The following is a 24795-nucleotide window of genomic DNA, read 5'->3' as shown; positions in this document are numbered from 1 at the left end:
AGTGGGAGAGGTGACTAGTTTGTTCCAGTGCATTTGAATTTATGAATTCCAGGAACCTTTGGGCTAGGGTGTTAGGGCTAGAATAATGTACCCAATCTATGTTAAGGTAGCTGAAGTCTCCCAGTATGATGGTATTTTGTGATACATTCATATCCTCCAATGTCTTCAGGAAGGCTGAGTGGGGTTCCTGAGATTGGGAGGGTGGTCTGTAACATGCTACCAGTTGTATAGCAGTCTTGCCTATGATTAGTTGCACCTGTATGGTCTCCGATGCTTCATGTGTTGCTACTAACCTGGAAGTGTGGGTGTCCTTGATGAATATGGACACTCCCCCTCCCTTTGTGGTTCAGCCCAGGTTTTGGGGCCGAAAAGCATGATACGAGGTATAGCCTGGTAGCGCTGGGGTGCTCTCAGGAGCCTTGAACCAGGTTTCAGTTACTGCACAGACGTCGATGTTCTCCATACTGAGGAGTGCATCGAGTGCCTGCATCTTGAGATTTAGACTTCTGGCATTGAGCAGCATTACCCTTAGTTTTTTTCCATTTTTGTTTTCTAAGGAGGTGGGTTTGTCTTTTGAGCCTTGCCTAAAAAAGGCACTATAGGGGTGGCAAGAGCCTTAGCCAATATCCGGAAGCCCAGTGGTGACAGGTGCAAGCTGTCCCTTGCAAAGCAGCGTGGCTTGTCCAACATGTCATCCCAGGCAGACAGACATTGGATCCCCTTAGAATGACACCAGTACTTGAGCCAATTATTAAAGCTGATCATCTTGTCTTTGTATTGTGGCATCATTCTTGGTGAGGGCAAGATGCTGCTCAGGGTCAGGGTCATACCAGCCTGGGCTACATAATCAGAGAGCTCCTCTATGTCTCTTTTCATGTAGTCCAGGGAGGTACGTCTCAGGTCATTCACGCCAGCATGGACAATGACGGAGTCATATTTGTACTTGCTTTGGAGTGACCTGAGTGCGTGTGTTATGTGGCGGATCCTAGCTCCCGATAGGCAGCTCACAGTCACCCTCTCCTTGTTCAGCCTGGTAAGCGGGACATCAGTGTGTCTGACTATAGAGTCACCTATTACTAGTGTATCAGGCATGGTGTTTGGCCTTAAGGGCTGTGATTGATTGACACACTGATTTTATTGAAGTATGTGTTGCATGTGTTTTGTTTTGAGGTATAAATATTAGACTTACCTTACAACTCCTGGATCCTGGCAATTCCAGGTATGAGTGACGTTTTATTCTGTCAATGTATGAATGTATGAGGGAGAAAACAAAAAAAAGTTAAAAGTTAAATATAAAGTTAAAACAAGTTCATGAGCCCACCACATGATTGGGACGTAGATTGTTAACTGTTAAAAGAAATTCATGAGCTGACAGCATGATAGGATGTAGAAGTATGCATTATTAAAATAAATTCATGCTCCCTTAGCATGCTAGGACTTAAGTGTGATTGCATGGAAGTACCCTCAGAGGGTCTGAAAGAGTGGTCAGTTCTGGACACAGTACCTATCCGCCCAGTTATCCCAACTGCAATGCTACAGCTGTAACTTTTGAGCTTGCGCCGGGATGAAAGCAAGAGGGTGCTGTGGGAAAAGGCTGATCGAAATTTATCCTCTGTTGTTGCACGCTGACAGACTTCCTACCCTTCGCTCCCTGTATGGTGTGTGGATTGCTATAGCTATTTTCTGTCTTCAGAATTGCCAGGATCCAGGAGTTGTAAGGTAAGTCTAATATTTTTACTATTATTTATTTTTAAAATAAGAAAAATGGGAGCAAAGATAAGCAAGCAAGATCAAATTCCTGAAAAGGGAACACCTGCATATTTTATTTACTTTAACTATAGGAAGGAAAGTTGTAAATATATGCATGACTGGTTTCAGGTTACAAAAAAATTGTTCTGGTGGGCTATTTCCATTAAATGTAACTTATGGTAAGACTAAATTGATGACATTGCAAGGTATTCTGGAAGAGAAGAAAAGAAAAGCAAAGTAGGTGGGGAACAAATTACAGCATTTTATTCTTGGTACAGTGAAGAACTTAAAAGGGAAAAGGAGTCAGCATTAAGAGGGTTGCGGGATGCTAACTAGAAATTGTTGCAACAAGTAAAAAAGGCAGTACAGACCAGTAAAAAGGGATACCTTTATCCTGCCTTAGCAGGTATGGAACAAACTGAGGACGGCCAAAAAGCAGAAACTTCTGAAGAGGATGACAATCCTCCATTAGCTACTGCACCCCCACCCCCATATGCACAGGTCCTGTACAAGACTGTTGTTTCTTAGACCTCTACCCTTTCAGTCCACTGTCCATTGGACACCCAGTTTGCGTGATACCGGTACATCTCAGACTAGTTCCCCTGTTCAAACTTCATCTTCTGAACAGGCATCTGCAGTACAGGGGGTTCTTCTTCCTATCCTTCTCAGATAGCCTCTACTTCCCCAACAGGGGCATTAGTGTTTGACACTCCTCTATCTCACCATACACACTCATGCGACAGGGTACAACAGGAGATTACAACCTCTGGAGGAGATGTTTTGGTAACTCTCAGGGAAATTCTGGGGGCTAACAATAGAGAACTTGCTCATCGTCCTTGGACCCCTGCTGACTTGCATAATATGTCTAAAAATGTTCCAAATATTAGAGAATATCCATTAAAATTCAAAGAGGAATTAAAAACTAAAATAGAATGTTACAATCTTACTTTGACAGATTTAAATTAGCTGCTTAGGGTAGTTACTTCAGATGAAATAAGAAAGGAGTTACTGGAAAAGGCTGAGATAACTGATTGCACTCTCACATGGAATGCGTTAACAGACAAATGGACAGCATTGTTAAACAAAATTACGGATGTGTGTCAAGTTAGGACTGACTGGTCTAAAATACAGGCATGTAAACAAAATAAAGGGAAAGCCCCTGCAGACTACTTGAGTCACCTTAAGACAGTATTTGCTAGACATTCAAGGAATACCAGACCCAGAACAGCAAGCTAAGCCAGCTATTGCAGCAGTCTTTGTGCAGGGTCTGCAAGCCCCTGTACAAAATTGAATAAAGTAAGTGCTCATAGACTGGCAAGGAAAGGACTTAAGAGTCTTTATTAAGTGCTGCAAGTCACTGTACAGAGTATCAGGAAAACGAAGGAAGGATACTGAGGATAAGCTGTTAACTTTACAAATCAGGCAGCTGGAAAACCCAAGGGGTCGAGGTACAAGCAGGGGAAGGGGTAGAGGAATTGCTAGAGGGTTTAGTAAAAGTGCTAGCCGAAGGGAACAAGGTGCAGCTGGTTGGCAACAAGCTGGCAGTGCCCCTAACACATCTTGCTTCAATTATGGAGAAGTAGGACATTGGAGAGGGGAATGCCCACACAGGCAAATGCAGAGTCCAAGATACTTGGACTGAATGGCAACCAATTTATAATAATGCAGTTTTTCCTCCACCACCTCCTCGGATTGGAAGGAGTCGGGAAGCTCCATACTGACTAGGTCAAGGAAATAACAGAAGTGAATCTTAACCCTCTACTGGCAATAGATCAAAATGGACCCTACATTAAGATGAAAATACATTCAAAGAAAACCCCATTTCTGGTGGACACTGGCGCCATTAGGTCAGTGTTAAAAATTACTTCAGATAGTCAAATACCAGTATCAGAGCACAAAGTAAAGGCAGTTGGAGTGACAAATACTATGGTTATGTATCCTGTTTCGGAACCCATCCCCATTTCTTTAGGTCTGAAAGAAAAAAAGCAATCTGTTTTTTGAGTACTACTGCACCAGTAAATCTGCTAGGAAGAGATTTGTTATGCAAGCTGGGTTATATTATTTACTGTACCCCAGAAGGGGTGTATCTAAATGTTCCAACAGAATCTATGGGGGAAGTATTGGCAGTTTAAGCAGAAGCGGAGGAACAGCCTGTTGGAAGCATACAGGCAGATGAAGAGTTACTACAGCAGGTACCTGCCAACTTGTGGGCTAAGCATGCAAATGAAGTAGGTATACTGAAATCAGCAGAATCAGTAAAAATAAAATTAAATCCATCAAAACCTCTCCCCAGAGTTCCACAATATCCACTAAAGCCAGAAGCAGAGCAGGGAATCAAACCTGTAATTCAGTCTCTTATACAGCAAGGAATTATTATTATTATGTTATTACACCAGCTAAAAGCCCTTGTAATACTCCTATTTTTCCAGTGAAAAAGCCAGGGAAGGATAATTATAGATTTGTACGAGACTTAAGGGCTGTAAATAATGCAGTACTGCCTACTTTTCCTGTTGTTCTAAATCCAGCAACAATACTGAGTTGCATACCACCTACAGCTAGTTACCTTTCTGTAAAAGATTTATGTTCAGCATTCTTTTCTATACCTATTCACCCTGACAGTCAATTTCTGTTTGCTTTTACTTATCAGGGACAGCAATATACCTGGACATGGTTGCCACAAGGATGTACCAAATCACTTTCATTATTTTCTCAAATTCTGAAAAAAGATTTGGAGAATAAGACATTTCCGGGTGGATCTGTGTTAGTACAATATATAAATGTTAACAGCTGCAGGATTAACTAAAGTTACAGCTGCTGGGTCAGGTTTGGAAAGAGTAGTTAAAAACTTAAAAAAAAAAAAAAAAAAAGAACTTTATACATTCCATCTACCTTTTTAGGAACAGTTGGCTGTCAGGAAAATTGCAGGCAGTTACACAAACATCCTCCAAGGCAGACAAAACTGGAGGAACAGGTGCAGGTTCTAGAAATTCCTTCTGTAGCAACTCATATTTTTGAGTGACTGGAAAACATTAGTGTTCTCCCACTGAAAACACTGGTACATTCTAGAAACAGTCTCAGAGAAAGAGACCCCCCACAAGGAGAAAATGAGCTGTCCTCCGAGTCTGAACAAAAATCTGAGAAGAAAACCCTGCATCAGTCCCTTCATCTTCCTTTCCAGATTCAGAATCTTGAAACTCTTCAAGAAAAGAGGTATCCCTCCTTTTACCAGAAACTACTTTACAAGAAGGATCTATAGCCTGGTTTAAATCCTGAGCCAGACCAAGTCAACTACTCTTGCCTGAGGAAGTTTGAGGAGGAGTAGATACAGGTTTAGTTTTTTTGTTTCTTTTTGACAGGAAAAATAAGAGACAACAGCATTATTAATGACAGCAGCAGCTTACGCAGAGATGGGCACAATATTCTGACCAAACAGGGAAGCATTCACTCTTCCCTCTCCCAGGACAAACAAGAGTTTCCCATGACCAATGAGGGGACCTCAACAGCCACAGAGGGTGTGGCTAACTCCTGGTCCATGGTGGCTGAAGGTGCTACACTAGAGGGCTCTAGAGTAAAAGATGAGTAGGTCTGAGGTGCAACAAATTGTCTCAGCAGAATCATCTACCTGTAGATGAGGCAAATTACTAGCCTGCTTTTGCAGCAAAAGCTATTTGCTATGCAGGACATGAGCCATATAGCTATGGCTATTGCAGCAGTGATCAGCATGATTAACATCCTCCTAATCTCTGGCTTAACACAGGAAGGTGTGATTTTCCTTTTTCCTGTTACACTTTTGCAAATGTCTGTAAAGATGTGCATCTCATTATTCTGTTTACAGACCTAAGACAGTCTGGAGAAGATAATGATGACATAGCCACTTATGTATCTGTTGTTTTAATGATGTTTCCTGAATGACATTAAAATATACCCTGGAAAAGCACTTGAGTCAAAGGAGGGCTGAAAATGTCAGAAGCTAACCAGATACTGGACTGGTGGGCACAGACTTGGCTCTTCCATAAATTAAGTCTATAGACCCAACACGGCCTCATAGGATACCAACCTAATTACTGAAGAAGATGCTACTAAGACATTAGCTTTTGACAGCATGGATGTCAGTGACAGAAATTTCTGGCAGTTTAGCAAACAACATATTCCTGTGCATGGGATCCATTAGAGAATTTGTACTCTGCCCAGAAACAGAGACATAATTTTTTTTCTTCACTTCTTTGGTAGCTTCCTCTGATGATTCTCCTCTGCAAGGTTTATTTAATTTCTCCTTTTTTGTCTTGTTTTCTGACACTCTGTGAGATCCAAGACTAATAGATGACCAATAAGCCATGACTTAAACACAGAATCTTGTAGTAAAAATACTGGCAAAGGTCCACCACAATTACATTGCGACGTTTACAGGTTTGAAGACTTCTGAAGAGAAATGATAACTGGTAAATGAATACAAGTAAACATACAGTTGGAAAAACATGTTGATGTGGGATCTGAAGCAGAAAAAAAGAATTAAGAAAGGTGCTAATAAAGCTGACTTTATAAAAGTCCCTCACACACACACACACACACACACACACACACACACACACACACACACACACACAGAAGTTCCATGAAACATCAGCACACGTCAACCACAAATGTTCACTGCGTGTAAAGGACTATTAAAAAAAGAAGTTATGTCTTACCATAATGTTCCATCTGTGTTCTTGATCTTCGTTCATTCATTACTGATGGGTTATCGGTTCCGTCCTCGGAACCGAGCCGGCCAAAATCAAGCTCATGTCAGCCAAAAGCTCTTGAGCCAAGGTCCTACCCAGAATGCTCTGCTCCCTGTTATCTCAGATCGAGTTTGCAAGTTGATAGATGAAAGTAGAGGCTACCTCTGGTCATAAAAGACCTACAATGAAGGAGTATATGAGATCAACCAGGAACCTCCAGAGGGGGACGGAGTGTGCGAAGTAATGAATGAACGAAGATCAACAACACAGATGGAACATTATGGTAAGACATAACTTCTTTATCTGATGTTGTTAATCTTTGTTCATTCCTTACTGATGGAACAGGGTCCCCAGCTACCTGTATCCCTGGGTGGCCCTCATGGAAGGACATTTCTGAGCACCATGGAGCCAAAAAAAGCTCTACCTCTGGAGACCAAGTCCAACTTGTAATGAAGAATAAAGGTATGAGGTTTAGCCCAAGTTGCAGCTGAACAAATACCAATGAGGGAAGCCTTAGCATGGAAAGCTTCTGAAGTTGCCATAGACCTTGCAGAATGTGCTTTCACTCTGTAAGGCAAAGTGAAGCTGTTTTTGTTGTAGCTAAAGGTAATACAATCTCTCAACCATGAAGCCAAAGTAACTTTTGAGACAGGATGACCTCATCTAGGTCCAGAAAAAGGCTAGAAAAGTTGGTCTGATTTAAGGGTAGATTTTTTTCTGTCCAGATAAAATCGTATTTGCCTATGAACATCCAAGGAGTGCAGGCAATACTCTCCCTTGTTAGAGTGGTTAGGAAAGAACACTGGGAGATCAATAGATTGGGTGAAAGACCGCTGTGACACCACTTTTGGTAAAAAGGAAGAATTAGTTCTCAGTGGGTCTATATCACATAGTTGAAGTTTAATAACTTCGAACATGGAATGTTCGAACCATCCTGTTCGAAGTTAAAAAACTTCGACTATGGATAAAAAAAATAAAAAAAAAAACAAAACAAAACAAAATAAACTGTTGTAGGTAAGCCCCCCTGCACTCCCCACACCCCCCGCTACTTAAATATACTGACTCGAAGATCGCACCACATTGAACAAAATGGAAACCTCCACTTAAGGAGATTTCCGTTGAAATGCTCAAACATGTGCAAATTCGAACTTATGGTCTAAACCATATGAGGTTCGAACTTGCAGAAGTTCGAATATCTGATAGGAACCCAATCCTTATGGAAGATAAGATAGGGAGGTTTGATGCATAAGGCTTGAAGTTCTGACAAGCATCTGGCCAATGTGATTGCAATCAGAAACAAAGTTTTCTAAGAGATATTTTACATCACATGAATGGAAAAGATGTGATAAGTAATCCAAAACCACCAAAACTGGGGCTGACAAGGGGTCTAATTGTTTATTCGCTGCCCATAGAGAAAACCTTTTACATTTACTGAGATAAATTAGTCTGGTGGACAATTTATGAGATGCAATAAGAATATTGCACACAGGGGACGAGAGGTTTTCCTGCCTGGCAATCACTGGAAGTGGAGAAACCAAGCTGTCAGTTTCAGGGCTGTTAGATTGGGGTGAGTCAGACCTGTGGATGGGAGATCAACGTTGGGGATGGATTGAGGATCCACGGCTGATCTAGCAGGCGAGGCCAGAGGAAGGGGAACCAGACTTGTCGAGGCCAATATGGAGCAATAAGGATCCCTTTGCTCTTCAACTGTCTTGCTTTCTTCAGAAATTGGGAGATGAGGGGAAGAGGAGGATAAGCATAAAGTAGATCCGAGGACCAAATGTGGACTAGAGCATCTCTTGGTGACTGTCCCCAAGGAGGGATCAGGGCAAAATAGTTGCTGCACTTGCAGATGGTTGGTGAGGCGAATAGGTTGCAGCAAGGCTGGCCCCAGCAGTCAAAGATTCTTGCCATTATCATAGGATTGAAGGACTACTCGTGAGGTTGCAGAATGCACCTGCTCAATTTGTCCACTAGGATGTTGTAGAGGGTACCACTGAGTGAGAAGTAACCACTGAAGGAGCCTCATGTGGTATCTGGCTAGAGGAACAATGGTGATCAAGGCTGCCATTGACCCCAAGAGTTGGAGTATAGATCGAGCGGGAGATTTGTGATGACAGAGCAGCAGCTGAACCTGTTGCCTTATTCTTTGAAGCCTGTGGTCTGGAAGAGATGCTGTGCAATTTCTCGTGTCCAACAGTACCCTTGTGATCGCCAAAGACTGAGCTTGGGTCGTGTTGGACTTCTCCCAGTTTACAGTGATTCCCAGGCTTTGTGCTGTGAAGAGAGTGTAGTGCAAGGCTTCTTCCAGTAGACACTTGGTGGGGGCAGTGAGGAGCCAGTCGTCTAGATATGGAAAAGCCGGGAATCCTTGATGTCGCAAGTGAGGGATAACCACTGCCATGTATTTGGTGAACACTCTGGAGGCTGCACAGAGACCGAAGAGCAGGGCCCGAAATTGGTAGTGACTGGCTCCTATGCGGAAGCGGAGGTATTCTCTTGAGCATTTGTCCATTTTTGTGTGTTAATATGCATCTTGAAGATCTACAGACCACATCCGATTGTCTTCTTTCAGAAGAGGAAAGATAGACTGAACCATGACTATCAGGAATTCCTCTGTTTTTACATATTTGTTCAGTGTGCTGAGATCCAGAAGTCCCCTGTCTTTTTTGGCACTAAAAGGAACCTTGAGTAAAAAATGGATCCTATCTGGTCTGGGGGGACCGTCTGGATGACTTTTTTTGTTGCAGCTTTTGGATTTCGTGTGCTGTTGCTTCCCTTTGACTGGGTGGAACATGGGTAATACTCTGCATGAGATTGGACAATAAAGGAAGGGGATGCAATAGCCTCTGGATATTATCCATTGTACCCAACAGTTAGTGGTTATATTTCCCCAGGCAGTGAGGTACAAGGAAAAACTACCCCCAACTGCTTCCAGAGATAAGCAGTCGGGCAACACTTCAGGAATGCTGATAGGGTTGTCAGAGAATTAATCTCTGGAAACCCTGTTTTGCAGACCTCCTCTGCCCCGAAAGGGGCGTCTTTCATTGGAGTTTCCCCAGTCTGCCTCTAGGGGAGAACTCGGCACATGCATTCCAGAAAGAGCCCTGTGATTTCCTGTGCCACATCTTCCCACTCCTCTGATTTCTGGAGTACAATTGTTGAGGAGGGGAGTGTCTGACACCAATGGCAGATAGGGTCTTGCCATCTTGTTTGCACCTTGCCAGCGTAACTTTCACTTTAGGGCCAAACCAAGAAGCGGCCTTGATGGGGGCATTCATGAAGGAAGCCTTAAAGGAGTCCGCAAAGGCACATCCAGGCATGTCATCTGGTGAATATGCCAGTGCCTGCCGCTCTAGCCGCTCCTTCCGTTGCATGAGAAATAAGACACATGGAAGAAATGGACTCTAGGGTGGCTATCTGAGAAGCCACATTGTCACGGACCTCTTCAGAAACAGCTTCTGCCAAGGTTTCAAGCTGGTTGATAAGACCCCTCTGAAGCCTGGTAAAGTGTGCCAAATAGCACAAAGACCTTACGGCGAAGGTAGATGAAGCAAACACACGCTTCCCTAGTCTGTCTATCGCCCAGGACTCCTTGTTGGGCGGATGGACAGTTTGGCTCTCTTCTGGCAAATTCTTCTTAGTTGCAGCTGCCACCACCATGGCATCTACTGGAAGACCTCGTGAACAATGGGGGTGCTCAGCTGGGGACGATAATATTTTATCCGGCCTCCGTAGTATTGCTTCCAGGGTGTCAGGAGCCTTCCATGCAAGCTGGACAAGCTCATCAGCCAGCGGGGTAAACAAGGAGGTAGGGGGCCGGGCACGAAAGGCCTGCAGGAATACAGATTCCTCAGAGGAAGGCTTAAAGGACTTCCAGTCACCCCTCTGTCTAAGGATCTCGAGGATGTCACCAAAGGACACCTCATCAGAGGGTGACCATGGGGACCCTTCCCCGTCATCAAAATCCGTATCTTCACTCAACGACTCCACAGTGGAGTCCACGTGCTTCCTCTTGCATGACGCTTTGCTGGCTACATCCACAGTGGGAGGTTCTGGGGAAGACTGCAAAGAGGGGGGTCTCCTGAGGAGGAAATACCTGAGGCCCTTGTGCCCGGTGGTTGTGGCACAGAGGGGGAGAGGACTCTGACATGTGGGGTTTGCCAGCAGACACAAGAGCCCTCTCCATGGCCTGGAAGGCTGGCCTGCCTAAGGAAGGATGGGAGCCTGGAACCGAGCACGACAACCTCGGAACTGGGGTTACACCCCGGCCTGACAAGCCGACCCCCAGACCAGGAGTCTCAAGAGGCTGTGAACCATGAGAGAGGAAGGATTCCTGGGGGGTGCCATAGAAAAAACAGGCATGGAACCAAGAATGCCCTCCCCACGGCACAGCCACTGGCCTGAAAAGATCCAGATGCCCAGTGCACCAAGGGCCACAAGGACGACTTCGGTTTCAAAGTGAGATCCACTATTGGAGTCAGAGGAAGGGAAGCTGCTGTTGGAGTAATGAGCCTAGATACCTGGGTGGAAAGTCAAAGGAGGAGTGTACGTTGGAGTTTGAGGAGATATGCGTTCACCTGAGTGCGGGAATGTGGACTTCGATGGGTGAGAGACCTCTGGCCACAAGCAACTGGTCAACAAGCTGCAACATATCTTGCTCAGATAGGCTCCTGGTCGACCTCATAAAGAGACCTGATGGTGATTCTGGCCTTTCTAGAAAAGGACTGTATTGGGTACCAACGAATGGATCCAAGGAAGGAGAGTACTTGGTCCTTGCTATTTTGAGAGGTGCAGAGCCCAGAACCAAGGACACCTGCACCGAAGAAAATGGTGTGGAAGTAGTCTGCGCCAATGACGTCAGTGCCATAGAAGTTAAACTCTTTTGTACCAACTCTTTTGCTCAACATTTTCTGGAAATCATCAATTCCAACGCTTTGGATCAACTTAGCCACACCCCCACCAGAGGCAGCAATATCCTAGACCTGGTCATCACCAACATGGGTGACCGGTGTTCCACACCAGAGGTCAGCTCCTTGTTGGTCAGATCCGACCACAAGCTAATCACCCTAGACATCCACATCCCGCTCCCACCCCCCATTAGGAAAACAACCGTAAAAAATTTCTCCAAAGCCAACTTCACACTTCTTAAGACAGAAGTGGCAAACTTCGTGACACCCATACAGATGGACAATAGAGGTACGACTGCTGAACCCTACACAAATGCACTTTATAAGCACTTACATGAGTGCATGGATCGTGCTATCCCTAACAGAACCAAGATGCTATCCTCCAAAAAAAGGAAGCCAATCTGGTGGTCTTCTGCCATAAACAAACTCTACAACAGAAGAAAGAAACTGTTGCAAAAAAGAGTAAAATCCCACGATTGGAGGAACTCCCTGGTCAGCCTCAGTAAGAAGCTGAGATTCCTCATAAAATCCTCCAAAGCTAGTTATGAAAACAAAATTGCCACTGATTCTAAAGACAACCACAAAGTATTCTATAGCTATGTTAAAAATCTCAATGGCAACACTCAGATCTGCTCTGAGTTACAGCACATTGACACTAAATATACAGAACCAACTCATATTGCCAACATCCTGGCAGATAGGTTCAGTGCTAACTTTATCCCCCCTCTAACCCCTAAAGGGCCCATCTTTATACCGGAAGAATGCAAAGTTCCTGTAATCACAGCTGCACAGGTAAAAACTTCACTCTCCAAAGCCAAGAACACAGCATCCATGGGACCTGACAACATCCCAGGCTGCCTTCTACATGAACTACAGAATGAACTGGCACCGCACCTAAGTGCCATGTTCAATCATAGCCTCACCTCAGGCTTTGTGCCCATTGAATGGCGCACCACGACAGTTATCCCACTCCACAAAGGGGGGGGCCACAACAGACCCTGGGAACTACCGCCCCATTAGCCTGATGAGCATCGTCTGCAAGGCCATGGAACATATTATCATGGAACTCATAAACAAAGACATTGGAGATCTCCAAACCCTGGACCCCACACAGTTTGGGTTTGTGAAAGGCAGATCATGTCTCCTAAACCTGATAGACTTCTTTGAAGTAGTCACCAAGGCCATGGATGAGGGTAAGGTGGTTCACACAGCCTATCTAGATCTCGCCAAGGCGTTCAACACCATCCCCCACACTCTGGAATTATAGATAAACTCACTAAACTAGGTATAAATCCCTATGTCACAAGATGGGTTGCCAACTGGCTTACTGAAAGAACCCACACTGTGAAAGTAGCAGACTCCAAATAAGACTTCAGACCAGTGACAAGTGGAGTACCACAGAGTTCAGTCCTGGGTCCTCTCCTGTTTGGTATTTACTTCTCTGAAGTACAGGCTAACACAGAAGGTCTTTGGCTTACTAAATTTGCAGATGACTGCAAACTAGGAGCCATAATTGAAACCCCTAACGATGTGGACATCCTACAAAAGGGCCTCACTGAGACAGATGCCTGGTGTCAAAGACATGGTCTCAAGCTCAATGCCAAAAAGTGCATTGTCATCCCCTTTGGTAAAAATTCTGTACCCATGAACTACCACATAGGCGGTAGTCTACTTAACACCGAAAGTGTGATAAGAGACCTTGGGACACAGGTGGACAGTAGTCTCTCCTTTGATAATCACATTGCCAAAGTGGTCAGGAAATCCTTCTATGAGGCACATTTCATCAGAAAAGGTTTCTCATCCAGAAAAAAAGAGGTCATTGTTCCCCTCTACTCATCACTCATTAGACCCATTATAGAGTACAACGCCCCTTTTGGTATGTACCTCACAAGACATCTACAACAACTGGAAAGGCCGCAAAAATACCTCACAAAGAGGATTACTGGCCTCAAACAGATGGCTTACGCAGACCGTCTCAAAGAACTCCAGCTTTACTCTGTCGCATATCGCCTACTCAGAGGCGATCTCTGCCTAACATACAAAGCTATGTCAAACCCAGAGCTGTTGGATATGCTCCACTTAAAGAAATCCCAATCCCTCCGAGCTACACACTCTAGGGACCTAAACCTTGTCACCACAATAAACAGAACATGCTGGAGGGATAGATTCCTGTCCCAGAGACTTCCCATACTCTGGAACAGACTACCTATCTATGGCAAACAGAGCTCCTCATTAGCACTCAAGAAAAATCTTGATGATTGGATGGGTAATAGGAAATTCACCCTGGGGATCACTTCTGTGGTTCTGCTTGACAGGGGCACAGGAAAATAATTTTCTTGGGTGACGAAAGCCAGGATACATTTTTGGCTAGGCTTGTATAGGCCCTAGGGCCAATAGCCTAGTACCTACCTATGAACCTAAAGGTGTCTGCACTATAAAAGCAAATGTCCGCACTGATGGGTACGGTGCCGGCAAGGAAAGTGTCTGCACCAGTAACAAGGACGGGGCGGAAAAGGACTGCACAGAAGAACATGGTGCCTAAAGTGTCTGCACCGTGAAGGACAGAAACGTCATACTTGGGTACCGAATGGGATTGTACCAACGGTGCCGAAGGGGACTGAGGGGGAGAGGACTCTGACATGTGGGGTTTGCTAGAAGAGGCACGCACCCTCTCCATGGCCTGCCCAAGGAAGGATGGGAACCTGGAACCGAGCACGACAACCTCGGAACCGGTGCTGTTAAGGGCTGCGACGGAACTGTCGGAGCTGCAATTGTCTGTACCAGGAACTCTGGTGCCAGTGTCGATAAGGAAGACATGGCTGCAGCCAAAATCAGTAAGGGCAGTGCCGAGCCTGGAGCCGACAGGGTCACAGGTGGCAGCGCCAAAGTAGTAATCAATTTCACCTTCTTATGAGTCGACTCCCTACGATCTCCAGAGGGAGAAGAAGGGGGCGACCTCGATGAGGAAGAGGAAGAATGCCTCTTACGGGGTTTAGCTAGATGGGGTGAGCCATCCAACCCAGAAATAGCCTCACAGAAAGGAGATTTGAGGAGACCTTTCAAGATTAATTTGTTCTTTCTCTCATTAAGAGTCCTGGTCGAAAAATTTCTACAAATGCCACATGGGGGATTCACAATAAGGTGGGAGACATTGAGACAATAGACACAAGTCATAGCCATCGGAAAGCGGTAACTTACAGCCGCAATCCTTACACTGCTTAAAACCAGTGCTACTTTTCTTATCTGACATGATGATATGGAGAAGAAAAACAGTACCAAAAATGAGAAGAGAGGAGAGGCTACCCAAAAGAGTAAGAAGAGAGAAGGAAGAAGGATTACCAATGATGGTAATGAAGGATTACCACAAAGGTAAGAAAAAAGGTAATAAAGAGAAATAGACTAAAGGGAGAGAGTCTTAAGTATACAATAGGGTAGGAGAATATTAGTAGAAACTGTTTGAAAAACTTAAAGTAGAAATGATCTATAAAACTTTCAAAAAATTAGACACTTAGTTGAAGACAGTGGCTTGACACGGCTGTACAGCAATGCGGCAAATGAGATCTGAGGTAACAGGGAGCAGAGCATTCTGGGTAGGACCTTGGCTCGAGAGTTTTTGGTTGAAGCAAGCTTGATATTTGGCTGGCTCGGTTCCAAAGACGGAACCGATAACCCATCAGTAAGGAACGAACGAATATTAACAACATCAGATTCACTAGTTTTACAAAACAAGTAATGTTACCATTTACAGATGACATGCATTTCTACAGCGACCTTACTATGGAAAAGACCTGACACTGTTTGTAAAGAGTAATGGATATCACTGTCGTTTTCACCTATGTATAGCCTTGAGAGTGAGTACAGCAATTTCCTTAAGGAAACCAACAACAGATTTTAGTGATAGGCTTACAATTCAGTCACTCAAATTGACTTACTCCACTTATGAACATAATGTTTTTATTAAAAAAATGTTCCTACCTGTGACCATGACGTATAGCGCCAAGTGGTTAAAAGACAGTCACCGTGGCATGATTCCCTGAAAGGAGGCTTTGACTGGTCACTACAAAATTTATTATCCAACTGTTCACTCCATCCTTTTGTAAATGAGTATTTCATGCACTTTATGTCAATGGTTCGATATCCTGGGCCACACTGTGCACTACATTCACTCTTAGAACCAACACGCCACCTGCAGGACAAATATACAGCCATTAAGTAAAGCACAACAACAGATGTTAAACAATCTACCACCAACATCAAAAATGAGTACATATGCAAATTATCAAAATATATATCAATTCTCCTTCCCAGGAGGAGGGTTAGGGCTGCAGTTGTTCTTCTAGAGATTCTAAATGGATACTGAGGACATTAATAGGAGTGTTGGAGTAGCTATGGGAAGGCACAGTGAGTGGAGTAAGGCTGAAGAAATGATGTGTATGTTCTCATTTGGAAAAACGTAAAGTTGGGGTGATGCCTCATTTACACACTGGACTCGGTTTCTCATTTTGTGATATGCTGCTAAAAAAAAGTCTTTTGGCTTTTCCCGGATAGGGATCGCCACACTGGAGCTCCGGTCCACTAATAACTGGCAGTGGATTTTACGGTGCCGAGTTGTCAGCCCAACGCCCAACCTTGAAGGAAGGCACACCCATTCATGCATGCACCTCTACCTGCATGTCTTTAAACGTCACTTGACCTGAGCCAAAACTAGACAGATATGGCAAAAGTAAATGTGTTTGCATTCCCTGAAGAAAGACATTCTTGACCTCAGAGGGCATACTATGGAATCATTCTACAGTGTATACCTCACTCAGGGGTTGAAAAGTCAAATCAGAAAAAAAGTCAAGAGAGAGCTGATTGGCAGTGACCAAAGCCACAAATCAAGTTCAGTGAGTGAAAAGAGAATCTGTTCTGGGATGAGGTATGCTGAACAGCATAGTTTGCATAAGCATAAAGAATATTGTTGAAAATAAGAAGTGTCTAGTTGTGATCATTAGTGGAATAATGTTCTATTTTTGCTAAATAATTGCTAAATCAATCAATTTTACTTTAATGTGCCTTTCACAAACTGCCACTTGCAAGGATATTCTTGTTCTACAGCAGATGCACATTCTTGTTTGTTAGTCTCTTATGCTGTGCATTACAGGTAAAACGACTAAAAGATTACAAGTAGAATGTGATCATTCATATCTTAAGTGGTCCCATTACCGTGACAATCACCACTATTGTGAGTGGACTATTCTAGTTCCACAATACCCAGCATTAAAAAAGGGCTTCCAAGTACCTGGATGCATGATTACAGTGCTCAGGTAATCCATTAGCTTAATATAAAAAATGTAAATACACATTAATTGCACATTCAGAATAACTGTTACTACTGCCATTGCTACTACTACTGCTACTAATGGCCTCCAACACATAGCCTATTACAAAATGAAGCCATTGTGCTGTTCAGTAATTTGCAAAAAAGTGTGAGTTCAGTTTGTAGAGATACTGTGGGTAGGAAAAAGAGACCGGTTTCTCAAAATGGGAGAGGAATTATGCAACACTTGCAGTTGCAGTTGTCTGACTGTAAAAGTTATATTAGTAATGAATCACTTTTGCATGGACATCAGTGGTCATTCAAAGGCAATGCTGTTTTTTTTTCACTTCTCATGTTCTTATCTCTCTCCTTTACAATTTTAAAGAACTAACTCATGGCCCATTGTCCCATTTTTATTCTAACAATTACATGAATACAGCCTCTTGTATTTCCTTAAAATTATTATCTCATTATAACTAATATTCCTCCCCCTTCAAAAAAAAAAGTCTGACACTCTTAAGTTGATCTAAACTATTTTTATCTCTCGTGTCTGAAAAACTGAGCACCATAGTGTTCTTTGAGCGGTAAGAAATCATGACAGCAAAGGTAGGTTAAAATTTGCAGACCTGCAGAAAAGCCTCAACTTTAGATACAATAAAAGAAAGTACAGTTGTGTACACTTACCATAAATGTAGATGTTCGAGTGTTATCTGCTTGCAGTATCCCTCAGTCGGCCTGATTAACAAAGTCTTGGGTCCTGTGTCGGATGTTGTCCCTTCTTCCATGACGTCAGGTCATCAGGGGTATAAAACATGCAAATGGCCAAAGCCATTACATCAGTTTTTCTTGCCCCAAATGTCAAGTGCCCCCCCTAATGGGAAGCAATTAAATCTATAATTACAAAGATAAACCTCCAACAAAAAAGCAAATACACCAAAAAGCATTTTGAGCATAGTAAGGGAGAGTAGAGGTATAGCCAAAAGAAGAAAGGAGGCTGGAGGGAGGGTAACCAGGACTGCAACAGTGAATACACTCGAACATCTACATTTATGGTAAGTGTACACAACTGTACTATGTTCTTCGTGTTTCACTGATGCATTTGGGTAGATTCCCAAAGTTAAGGTTGGGAGGAGGAATTTAAATAGAATTAGGACCAGCTATAAGACCCTGCAAGACTGCAGTGGTAAAGCCAGCTCTGGACTTAGAGAAAATTGGCAAATGATAATGCTTGGTGAAAGTATGTACAGAACTCCAGGTAGCAGCTTCTAGGATGTCCCTGGTAGAAATGGCCCTGGGAAAGGCTGTGGAGGTAGATGCAGCCCTGGTTGAACGGGGTCTGATGCCCTGTGGGATAGGTTTTCCATGGGGCTTATAGCAGAAATGAATGCAGTGGCCTATCCATTTTGAAATGGTTTGTTTTGAAATAGCTTTTCCCTCTGTCACAGCAGCAAATGCCACCAGCAGTTGTTTAGATTTCCTTTAAGGTTTAGTCCTGTCCAAGTAAAATCTAAGTTGTCAGTGCACATCTAAGGAGTGCAATATCCATTCCCATTTGTTCTGTGGGTTAGGAACAAAGGTAGACAAATGAATGGATTGATTAAGAGCCACACTGGATACCACCTTGGGCATGAAGGAGGGATTGGTTCTGAGGGACACCCTGTCCGCATCAAAGATGATGAAAGGCTCCACTGCCATAAGGGCCTGTAATTCAGATACCCTTCTTGCAGAAGTGATTGCTAAAAGGAAAGCTGTTTTCCAGGAAAGTAACTTTAAATCTGCAGTAACAGCCATCTCAGAAGGAGGAAGAGTGAGTTTCTCCAAGACAAAGTTAAGGTCCCAGGCTCTAACTGGAGCTCTCCTGGGTGGCCTTAAATTTTTGGCCCCTCTGAGGAACTGCTTGAGCAGTGGGTGAGAGAAGAGGGGAGGCTCTGTGCTGTAATGAGCGGAAATGGCTGAGGCATGAATTTTGATGGAGGAAAAGGACAAGCCCTAATGAAGCATCTCAGTCAAGTATTGTAGAATCTGAGGTAAATTGGGCACTGCTGCACTCATCCCTTGAGATTGATTCCAGGCACAAAATCTTTTCATTTTTGCAGCATAAGATTTTCTATCACTAGACCTCCTTGTTTCTAAAAAAATATCCATCACTGATTTACTGAGGGATGGTAAAGGAGAGATTAGGTAATTAGCCAGGCTGCTAGGGTCAGTGTTCATAGCTGAGGGTGCAGAATCTGGTTCTCCTGCTGAGAAAATAGGGAAGGAATCTGAGGCAGGTGCCATGGGGCCAAGCGTGACACACTGCGTAAGAGGGGGTATCAGTGTTGGTGTGGCCAGTCTGGTGCAATTAAAACCATCCTTGGCTTGTCCTGTTTGATCTTTAGTAGTACCTTGGAGATCAGAGGCAGAGGAGGAATGGCATAAACTGATAGTTTAAGGATAGAGCATCCACTTTCCAAGCTAGCTTGTGGGGAATCCTTGTGCAAAATTTGTCCAATTGATGGTTCTGGGGGGAGGCAGACAGGTCTATATCTGGACTCCCCCACTTGCTTGTCAACATGTTGAAAATCCTTGGTTCCAGTTTCCACTCGTGTGTGTCCATGAGGTTTCTGCTTAGTCCGTCTGCCAGTGTATTTAGTTTTCCTGGCAGGAACTGAGTTTGTAGATTCACTTGGTAGCTCAAGGCTGTGTTACACAATGCCATGGCTAGTCTGCAGCGGGGGTAAGAAAGTGTACCCCCCCCTGCTTGTTTATGTACCACATGACAGTGGTGTTGTCAGTCTTTACCATTTGTTGTCCTGGAAGAATGTGGTCCTTGAAGGCTGTCAGAACATTCTGTACAGCTAACATTTCCTTTTGATTTATGTGCAGATGCATGTGACTTGGGTTCCATTTGTCCGGAATGCACTTTCGTGCCAAGTGAGCCCCCCTCATACGTAGTCTGATGCATCTGTTGTTAAGGTTTGGGTGGCAGGGGGTAGTTTGAATGGTAGTCCCCTGTTTTGGTGGCAGGCCTCTGCCCACCAAAGGAACTCTAGGCATAGGCAAGGTATGATAGGAATCATTGCTTCTAGATCCTGTGAATGTTAACACCATAAGCTTTTGAGATACCATTGTAGTTTCCTCATATGCAGCCTTGCATATGGAATTAGAAGAATGCAGGAGGCCATGAACCCGTAGGTTTGCAGCATTTGCCTTGCAGACAGCTGGGTTTTTGTGGCCACTTGTTTGAAGTAGGTTGTCAAATGAATCCGTTTCTCTGGCGTGAGAAAAGCCATCTGGGAAGTTGTATTCAAGCTTGCTCCCAGGAATATAATTTGTTGACAGTGTACCAGGTGTGATTTCTTTTTGTTTATGGTGTACCCTAGACAAGTCAGCACCCTTTGAACAAAGGCCAGATGATTCACAGTACGTCCTGGCTTTCTGCCTGAATTAGACAATCATCCAGGTATGGGTATATTTGAATATTTCTTTGGCTGCAAAATGCAATGACTGGAGCTAGGCACTTTGTGAATACCCTGGGCACAGTAGAAAAGCCAAAGGGCAGTTCAGAGAACTGATAGTGCATGTGGCCTGCTTTGAAGCGTAGGTATCTTCTGCAAGACTCCCTGATAGGGATGTGCAGGTATGCTTCTTTTAAGTCTAGTGTTGCCAACCATGCATCTTTGCCTAGCATAGGAAGCAGCTGGTGAAGAGTCAGCATTTTGAATTTTGAAATCACCAGAAAGGTGTTTAGAGTAGAAAGGTCCAGGATAGAACGCCATGTATTGCCTTTTCTGGGTACCAGGAAAAGTATCAAACAGAAACCTTGTCCCTTCTCCTCTTCTGGTACCAACTGAACAGCCCTCATGCTTAAGAGGGAGAGAACTTGATTTTGGGCCTCTGCCTACTTATTTGGGGGTAGATCTGGCTACCCAGTTGGTGTTGGTAATGTGTGGAAGTGAAATCTGTATCCTTGGGACACTACATTTAAAACCCATTTGTTCTGAGTAATGAGTTCCCAGTTTTTGGCCTGCAGACCAATCTTTCCACCTAAAGGAGCATTTAGTTGGGAAGTGCTTGGAAGTTTTAAAAACAAGTCATTGAGTCAGTTTTCCATAGGGGGAGTCTTGCTACTCCCAGATTTGGGTGTGGAAATCCCCCACTGCTTAGTCCTGTGTGTCCCCTGGGACTGAAATCTGAGGTTTCTGCTGTGTCTGGGTTTGGCTTGAGAAGACCTGGAAAAGGCTGGAAAAGACCAAATCTTAGAGGGCCAATGCCTACTAAATCTAGGAGGCTGAACCTGCAAGAAATCTTTAACAGTTTGCATAGATTTAGCTTTATCTTCCATCTTTTACAAACTTCCTCATCTTTGTTGCAAAACAGACAGTCCTGATTTAAGGGAGCATCCAACAGTTTAGCTTTAACATGATCAGGCAAAGACTGCTCCTTAAGCCAAGCATGCCTTCTGAGCACAAACCTAATAAGCAGCCCTGCAAGAGGCCTCTAATGAATCAAATCCACATTGCAAAGTATGTTTACCAACCTGTCCAGCAGAATGCATTAAATCCTGCAATTCTTTATTTTCGGCACAGTCAGGAATCAACATCATTTTCTGTTTAAGCAACCCAATAACATGTTGCTGATACTTTAACATATGAAGCTGGTAGTTTAAAGCTCTAATGGCCAAGGTTGCAGAAGTGTAAACCTTCTTACCCCATCTATCCAGTGCCCTGGAGTCTCTATCAGAAGGGGTAGGATTTTTAGCAGTAGAAGCCTTAATGCCCTTGGGTCACTGTGAAATAATCTCTGAATCCGCAATAGGATTTTTAAAAAGAAACTTGTGTGAATCAAGAACCCTGTAATATCTGTCAGGTTTTCTGGGAGCAGGAGGCAAAGAATCAGGGGCCAAACTAGATTCGGAAAAGGCATCATCAACAATGTCTAGTACAGGAGGTATAGCTAAAGGCCTATGCTAAGGCAGGAGTAAGAAATCCCTAAGCCTTTTTTTAATCAGAAAAATCCTGGCTTTCTCAGTGGAAATGCTCCCTTGGAGTATGTAAAGTTTCACCAAAAGAAAAATCCTCTGGAGGGGAAGCAGTGGGAATAGAGTCCTCTGCATCGGAATCCTCATAAGTAGAGAAGGACAAATCCAGATCATCACAAGAATCAGAAAAATCAGAATCCTGGTCAGAAGATTCATAAACAACTTCAGTCCTATATCTTTTAGAAGGGGGAGGTTGGCTTCCCCTGATTAAAGTTATAAGATCTTCAGCCATTCTTATCATTTGCTTTATAGGCATAGAGGCCTGAGCATGCGGCCTGGGCATCAGTTTCTTAGGCATGGTTCGAGATTTAGGCCTAAATGAAGAATAAGGCACCGGTTTAATATGCAAGTTTGTAGGCCTGAATACACCCTCAGAAGCCAGTGCCTGCACAGCAGCTCTGGACCCATCCAAGGTAGAGACAACCACAGGTTCCACAGCTGAAGCATCTCGCGGCATACCGGACTCCAAATGGGTCACAGTAGAGTTCTGCAAATCCGAAGTAACGGGTATCAGGGGCTGCAAAAGCGCTTCACTGAGTACCGGCGAACTGGCGACTGGCTTAGGAGAAGCATCGTCGGCAACTTTGGACCTAGGCGACCTGTCTCTGTCTTTATCTTTGCGTTTTTTCAGAATCTCGGTAGTCGGATGGATAACCGACGACATTTCTAGATAATTAAACCGAGAACCAAAATATTTAGAGGCGAAAATATACCGACGACGGATAGTGCGTCGATTAAATAAAGCACAAAACTGACAGCATGGTACATTGTGGTCAGGGCCCAGGCAAGAAATACAGTCGAATTAAAATCTTTGTGAGGTATTTGCTTTCCACAAGTAATGCAATTATTAACTTTTACTGACATTGGTAAGGAGCAAGAAAAAGTTTCCCCAATGGGGTACTTAGCTTTAGTTGAAGACTTTGGTTCTGAAACTCGAAAATGAAAATTTCAGGAGTTGGCCGACCGGCACTTGCGAACTGCTTCTGCTTCAGACACCGCACGGCACAAAAGACTGATGTAATGGCGTCGGCTGCATGTTTTATACCCCTGACAATCTGATGTCATGGATGAAGGGACAGCATCCGACGCAGGACCCAATACTTTGTTCATCAGGCCGACTGAGGGCTACTGCAAGCAGATAACCCAAATGTAACGACTGCAACAGTGAAACACGAAGAACATCAACATTGCCATATGACTCCACTTGCCTATAACCATTTGGCTACAAAGCATAAGGTTCTGTACAAGACTCATCTAGTGAAAACTGTATTCTCCCCCCCTCAGGTTCATAAGTTCAGCTATTACACTGATGACCTACAGGTCTTTGAGAAGCTTGACATGCTTAATCTTATGTTAATACTGTCCAGTTTCCATGCATGAATCAAGATTACTGTTGAGTTTACCTGGCTGCAAAAGACAATGTATTCAATAATTTATTTATTTATTTTACATTTGTTAACCAGGAAAGTCCGACTGGACACAGGTCCATTCTCAGCGGAGGCCCGGGGAGACAAGCTCCAAACAACACATACATATAATCTTGGAAAGTGCAGTGAAATACATTTGTAACATACCCAATACTGAACCTGAGTCGTGCATCCAGGTCCTGAAGAAGCAAGTGATTACTTAGCTCCCAGAAAGCTGTGCTAAGGACAACAATACAAAACAAGAAAACTTGACTTTTTAGTGGAAGAAAGAACAAGGGGTAAAATCGCCTGTTAAGGCTGACTGAACTATTTGTCTGTCTTCTGTCCAGAAAAAGCTGCTTACTCCAGTCTGGGGTGTGGTGGTTTGTTTCCTTGTTTCTCCCGGAGATCAGTTTAAGAAAGCCTCATACTCCATTTTCTTCAAGTTACAAAATTCTTTACTGACAGATGAGTGCTGCTTAGATGACAGAGTACACAGTGTTATGTTAGGGCTTATTTCCAATTTTGTGGGTTGTGCCCAGGGCTGTCTTCACCCATGCCATCATTTTGGAGGTGTGTGGAAGAGATTCCAAGTTTTCTTAGTCTCCCCCTGTTCTCATGGTGGGTGCAGGGGTCTACTTCACGTTGTCGTAAGCTGACAATATTGAGTCTGATACTGTCAGCACGACAATATCGAAAGTGAAGAACATCATGCAAGTAAACAGAAATCTCTGTAAGGGGAGATTTCCATTTACCTCAATGTAGTGCAGTCTCAAAGTTGGTATATTTAAGTAGGGGGGGTGCATGGGGGCTTGCCCCCCTGCCTACGCCATTTAGTTTTTTAAAATTTTTTTTTGTTTACGTTATTCGATGTTTTACTTAAATCGATCAATAAAGTTCTACCTTTATTGATTCAATTAAGTAAACTTTCGATAACGTGGTATAGACACGGGTGTAGCCCTGTGTGCATGGGGATGGGATATAATCATCTGTGAAACCCTGGTACATTAGATAGGTTATACAGTTATTCATTTCTGTTATTACGCTTTCCAGTGCTTGATGAACCACTCTGAAATTTCTTAATTCCTTCCTATCTACTGGAATCTTCCTAAAGGATTGAGATATTTAATTTCACAAGACTGAGTTCTCCATTAGTAGAAAGCAGGTATGTGAATGTTGGATCAAAAACAATCACAAATTAACATGTGAGTGACTCTAAAAATGCACATAAAAATATGCATATGTGGTCATCTAAGTTTTGCGGTACTTTTGAGTATTCTTCTTCAGATCTGCCAAGTTTTGAAACTTAATGGGTGAGCAGTCGGGTATCATAGCTTTAATGACTGACAAAAACCCTGTTCTACAGTAGGTTATGACGTGTGGAAAATATTAAAAATAAATGGTGCAAGAGGGGTGTGGGGGTGGATGTGGTCTGGGTATCACCCCTTCTGACAGTCTACCAGTGGTGGGGATGCTATGGTTGTGGAGGACACATACTAGGGTCAGGAGCCTTTAGCTTAATATGTCTAGCCATGAGGGTTAATGGGCTTAGTTGTGGGGTATCGGCTGAACAGTTCACCAGTGGGTGGTAATCTTATAGCCATGAGGTTGTTCATAAGTCTATTGCAGCTGAAAAATGAGCTAGCTTGTTACAAACTGTGTCTACGGATGGGGAAACTTCTACCAG

At 43.6% G+C, this 24795-nt stretch overlaps 1 protein-coding gene across 1 annotated transcript in view; it reads right to left on the bottom strand.

The window, feature by feature from the left end:
* Window positions 1–24795, bottom strand: part of ADAMTS20 (ADAM metallopeptidase with thrombospondin type 1 motif 20) — a 3636702-nt gene that overhangs the window by 1870149 nt on the left and 1741758 nt on the right. The window contains exon 20 of the mRNA XM_044087413.1: window positions 15356–15566. Coding sequence (XP_043943348.1) covers window positions 15356–15566 — 211 coding nt within the window. The remainder of the gene's footprint in view (window positions 1–15355; window positions 15567–24795) is intronic.

This window comes from Protopterus annectens, chromosome 11.part0, assembly GCF_019279795.1.
Source record: "Protopterus annectens isolate FY-2018-M chromosome 11.part0, PAN1.0, whole genome shotgun sequence".
Lineage (NCBI taxonomy): Eukaryota > Metazoa > Chordata > Ceratodontiformes > Protopteridae > Protopterus > Protopterus annectens.
This window is presented reverse-complemented; position numbering and strand designations above follow the sequence as displayed.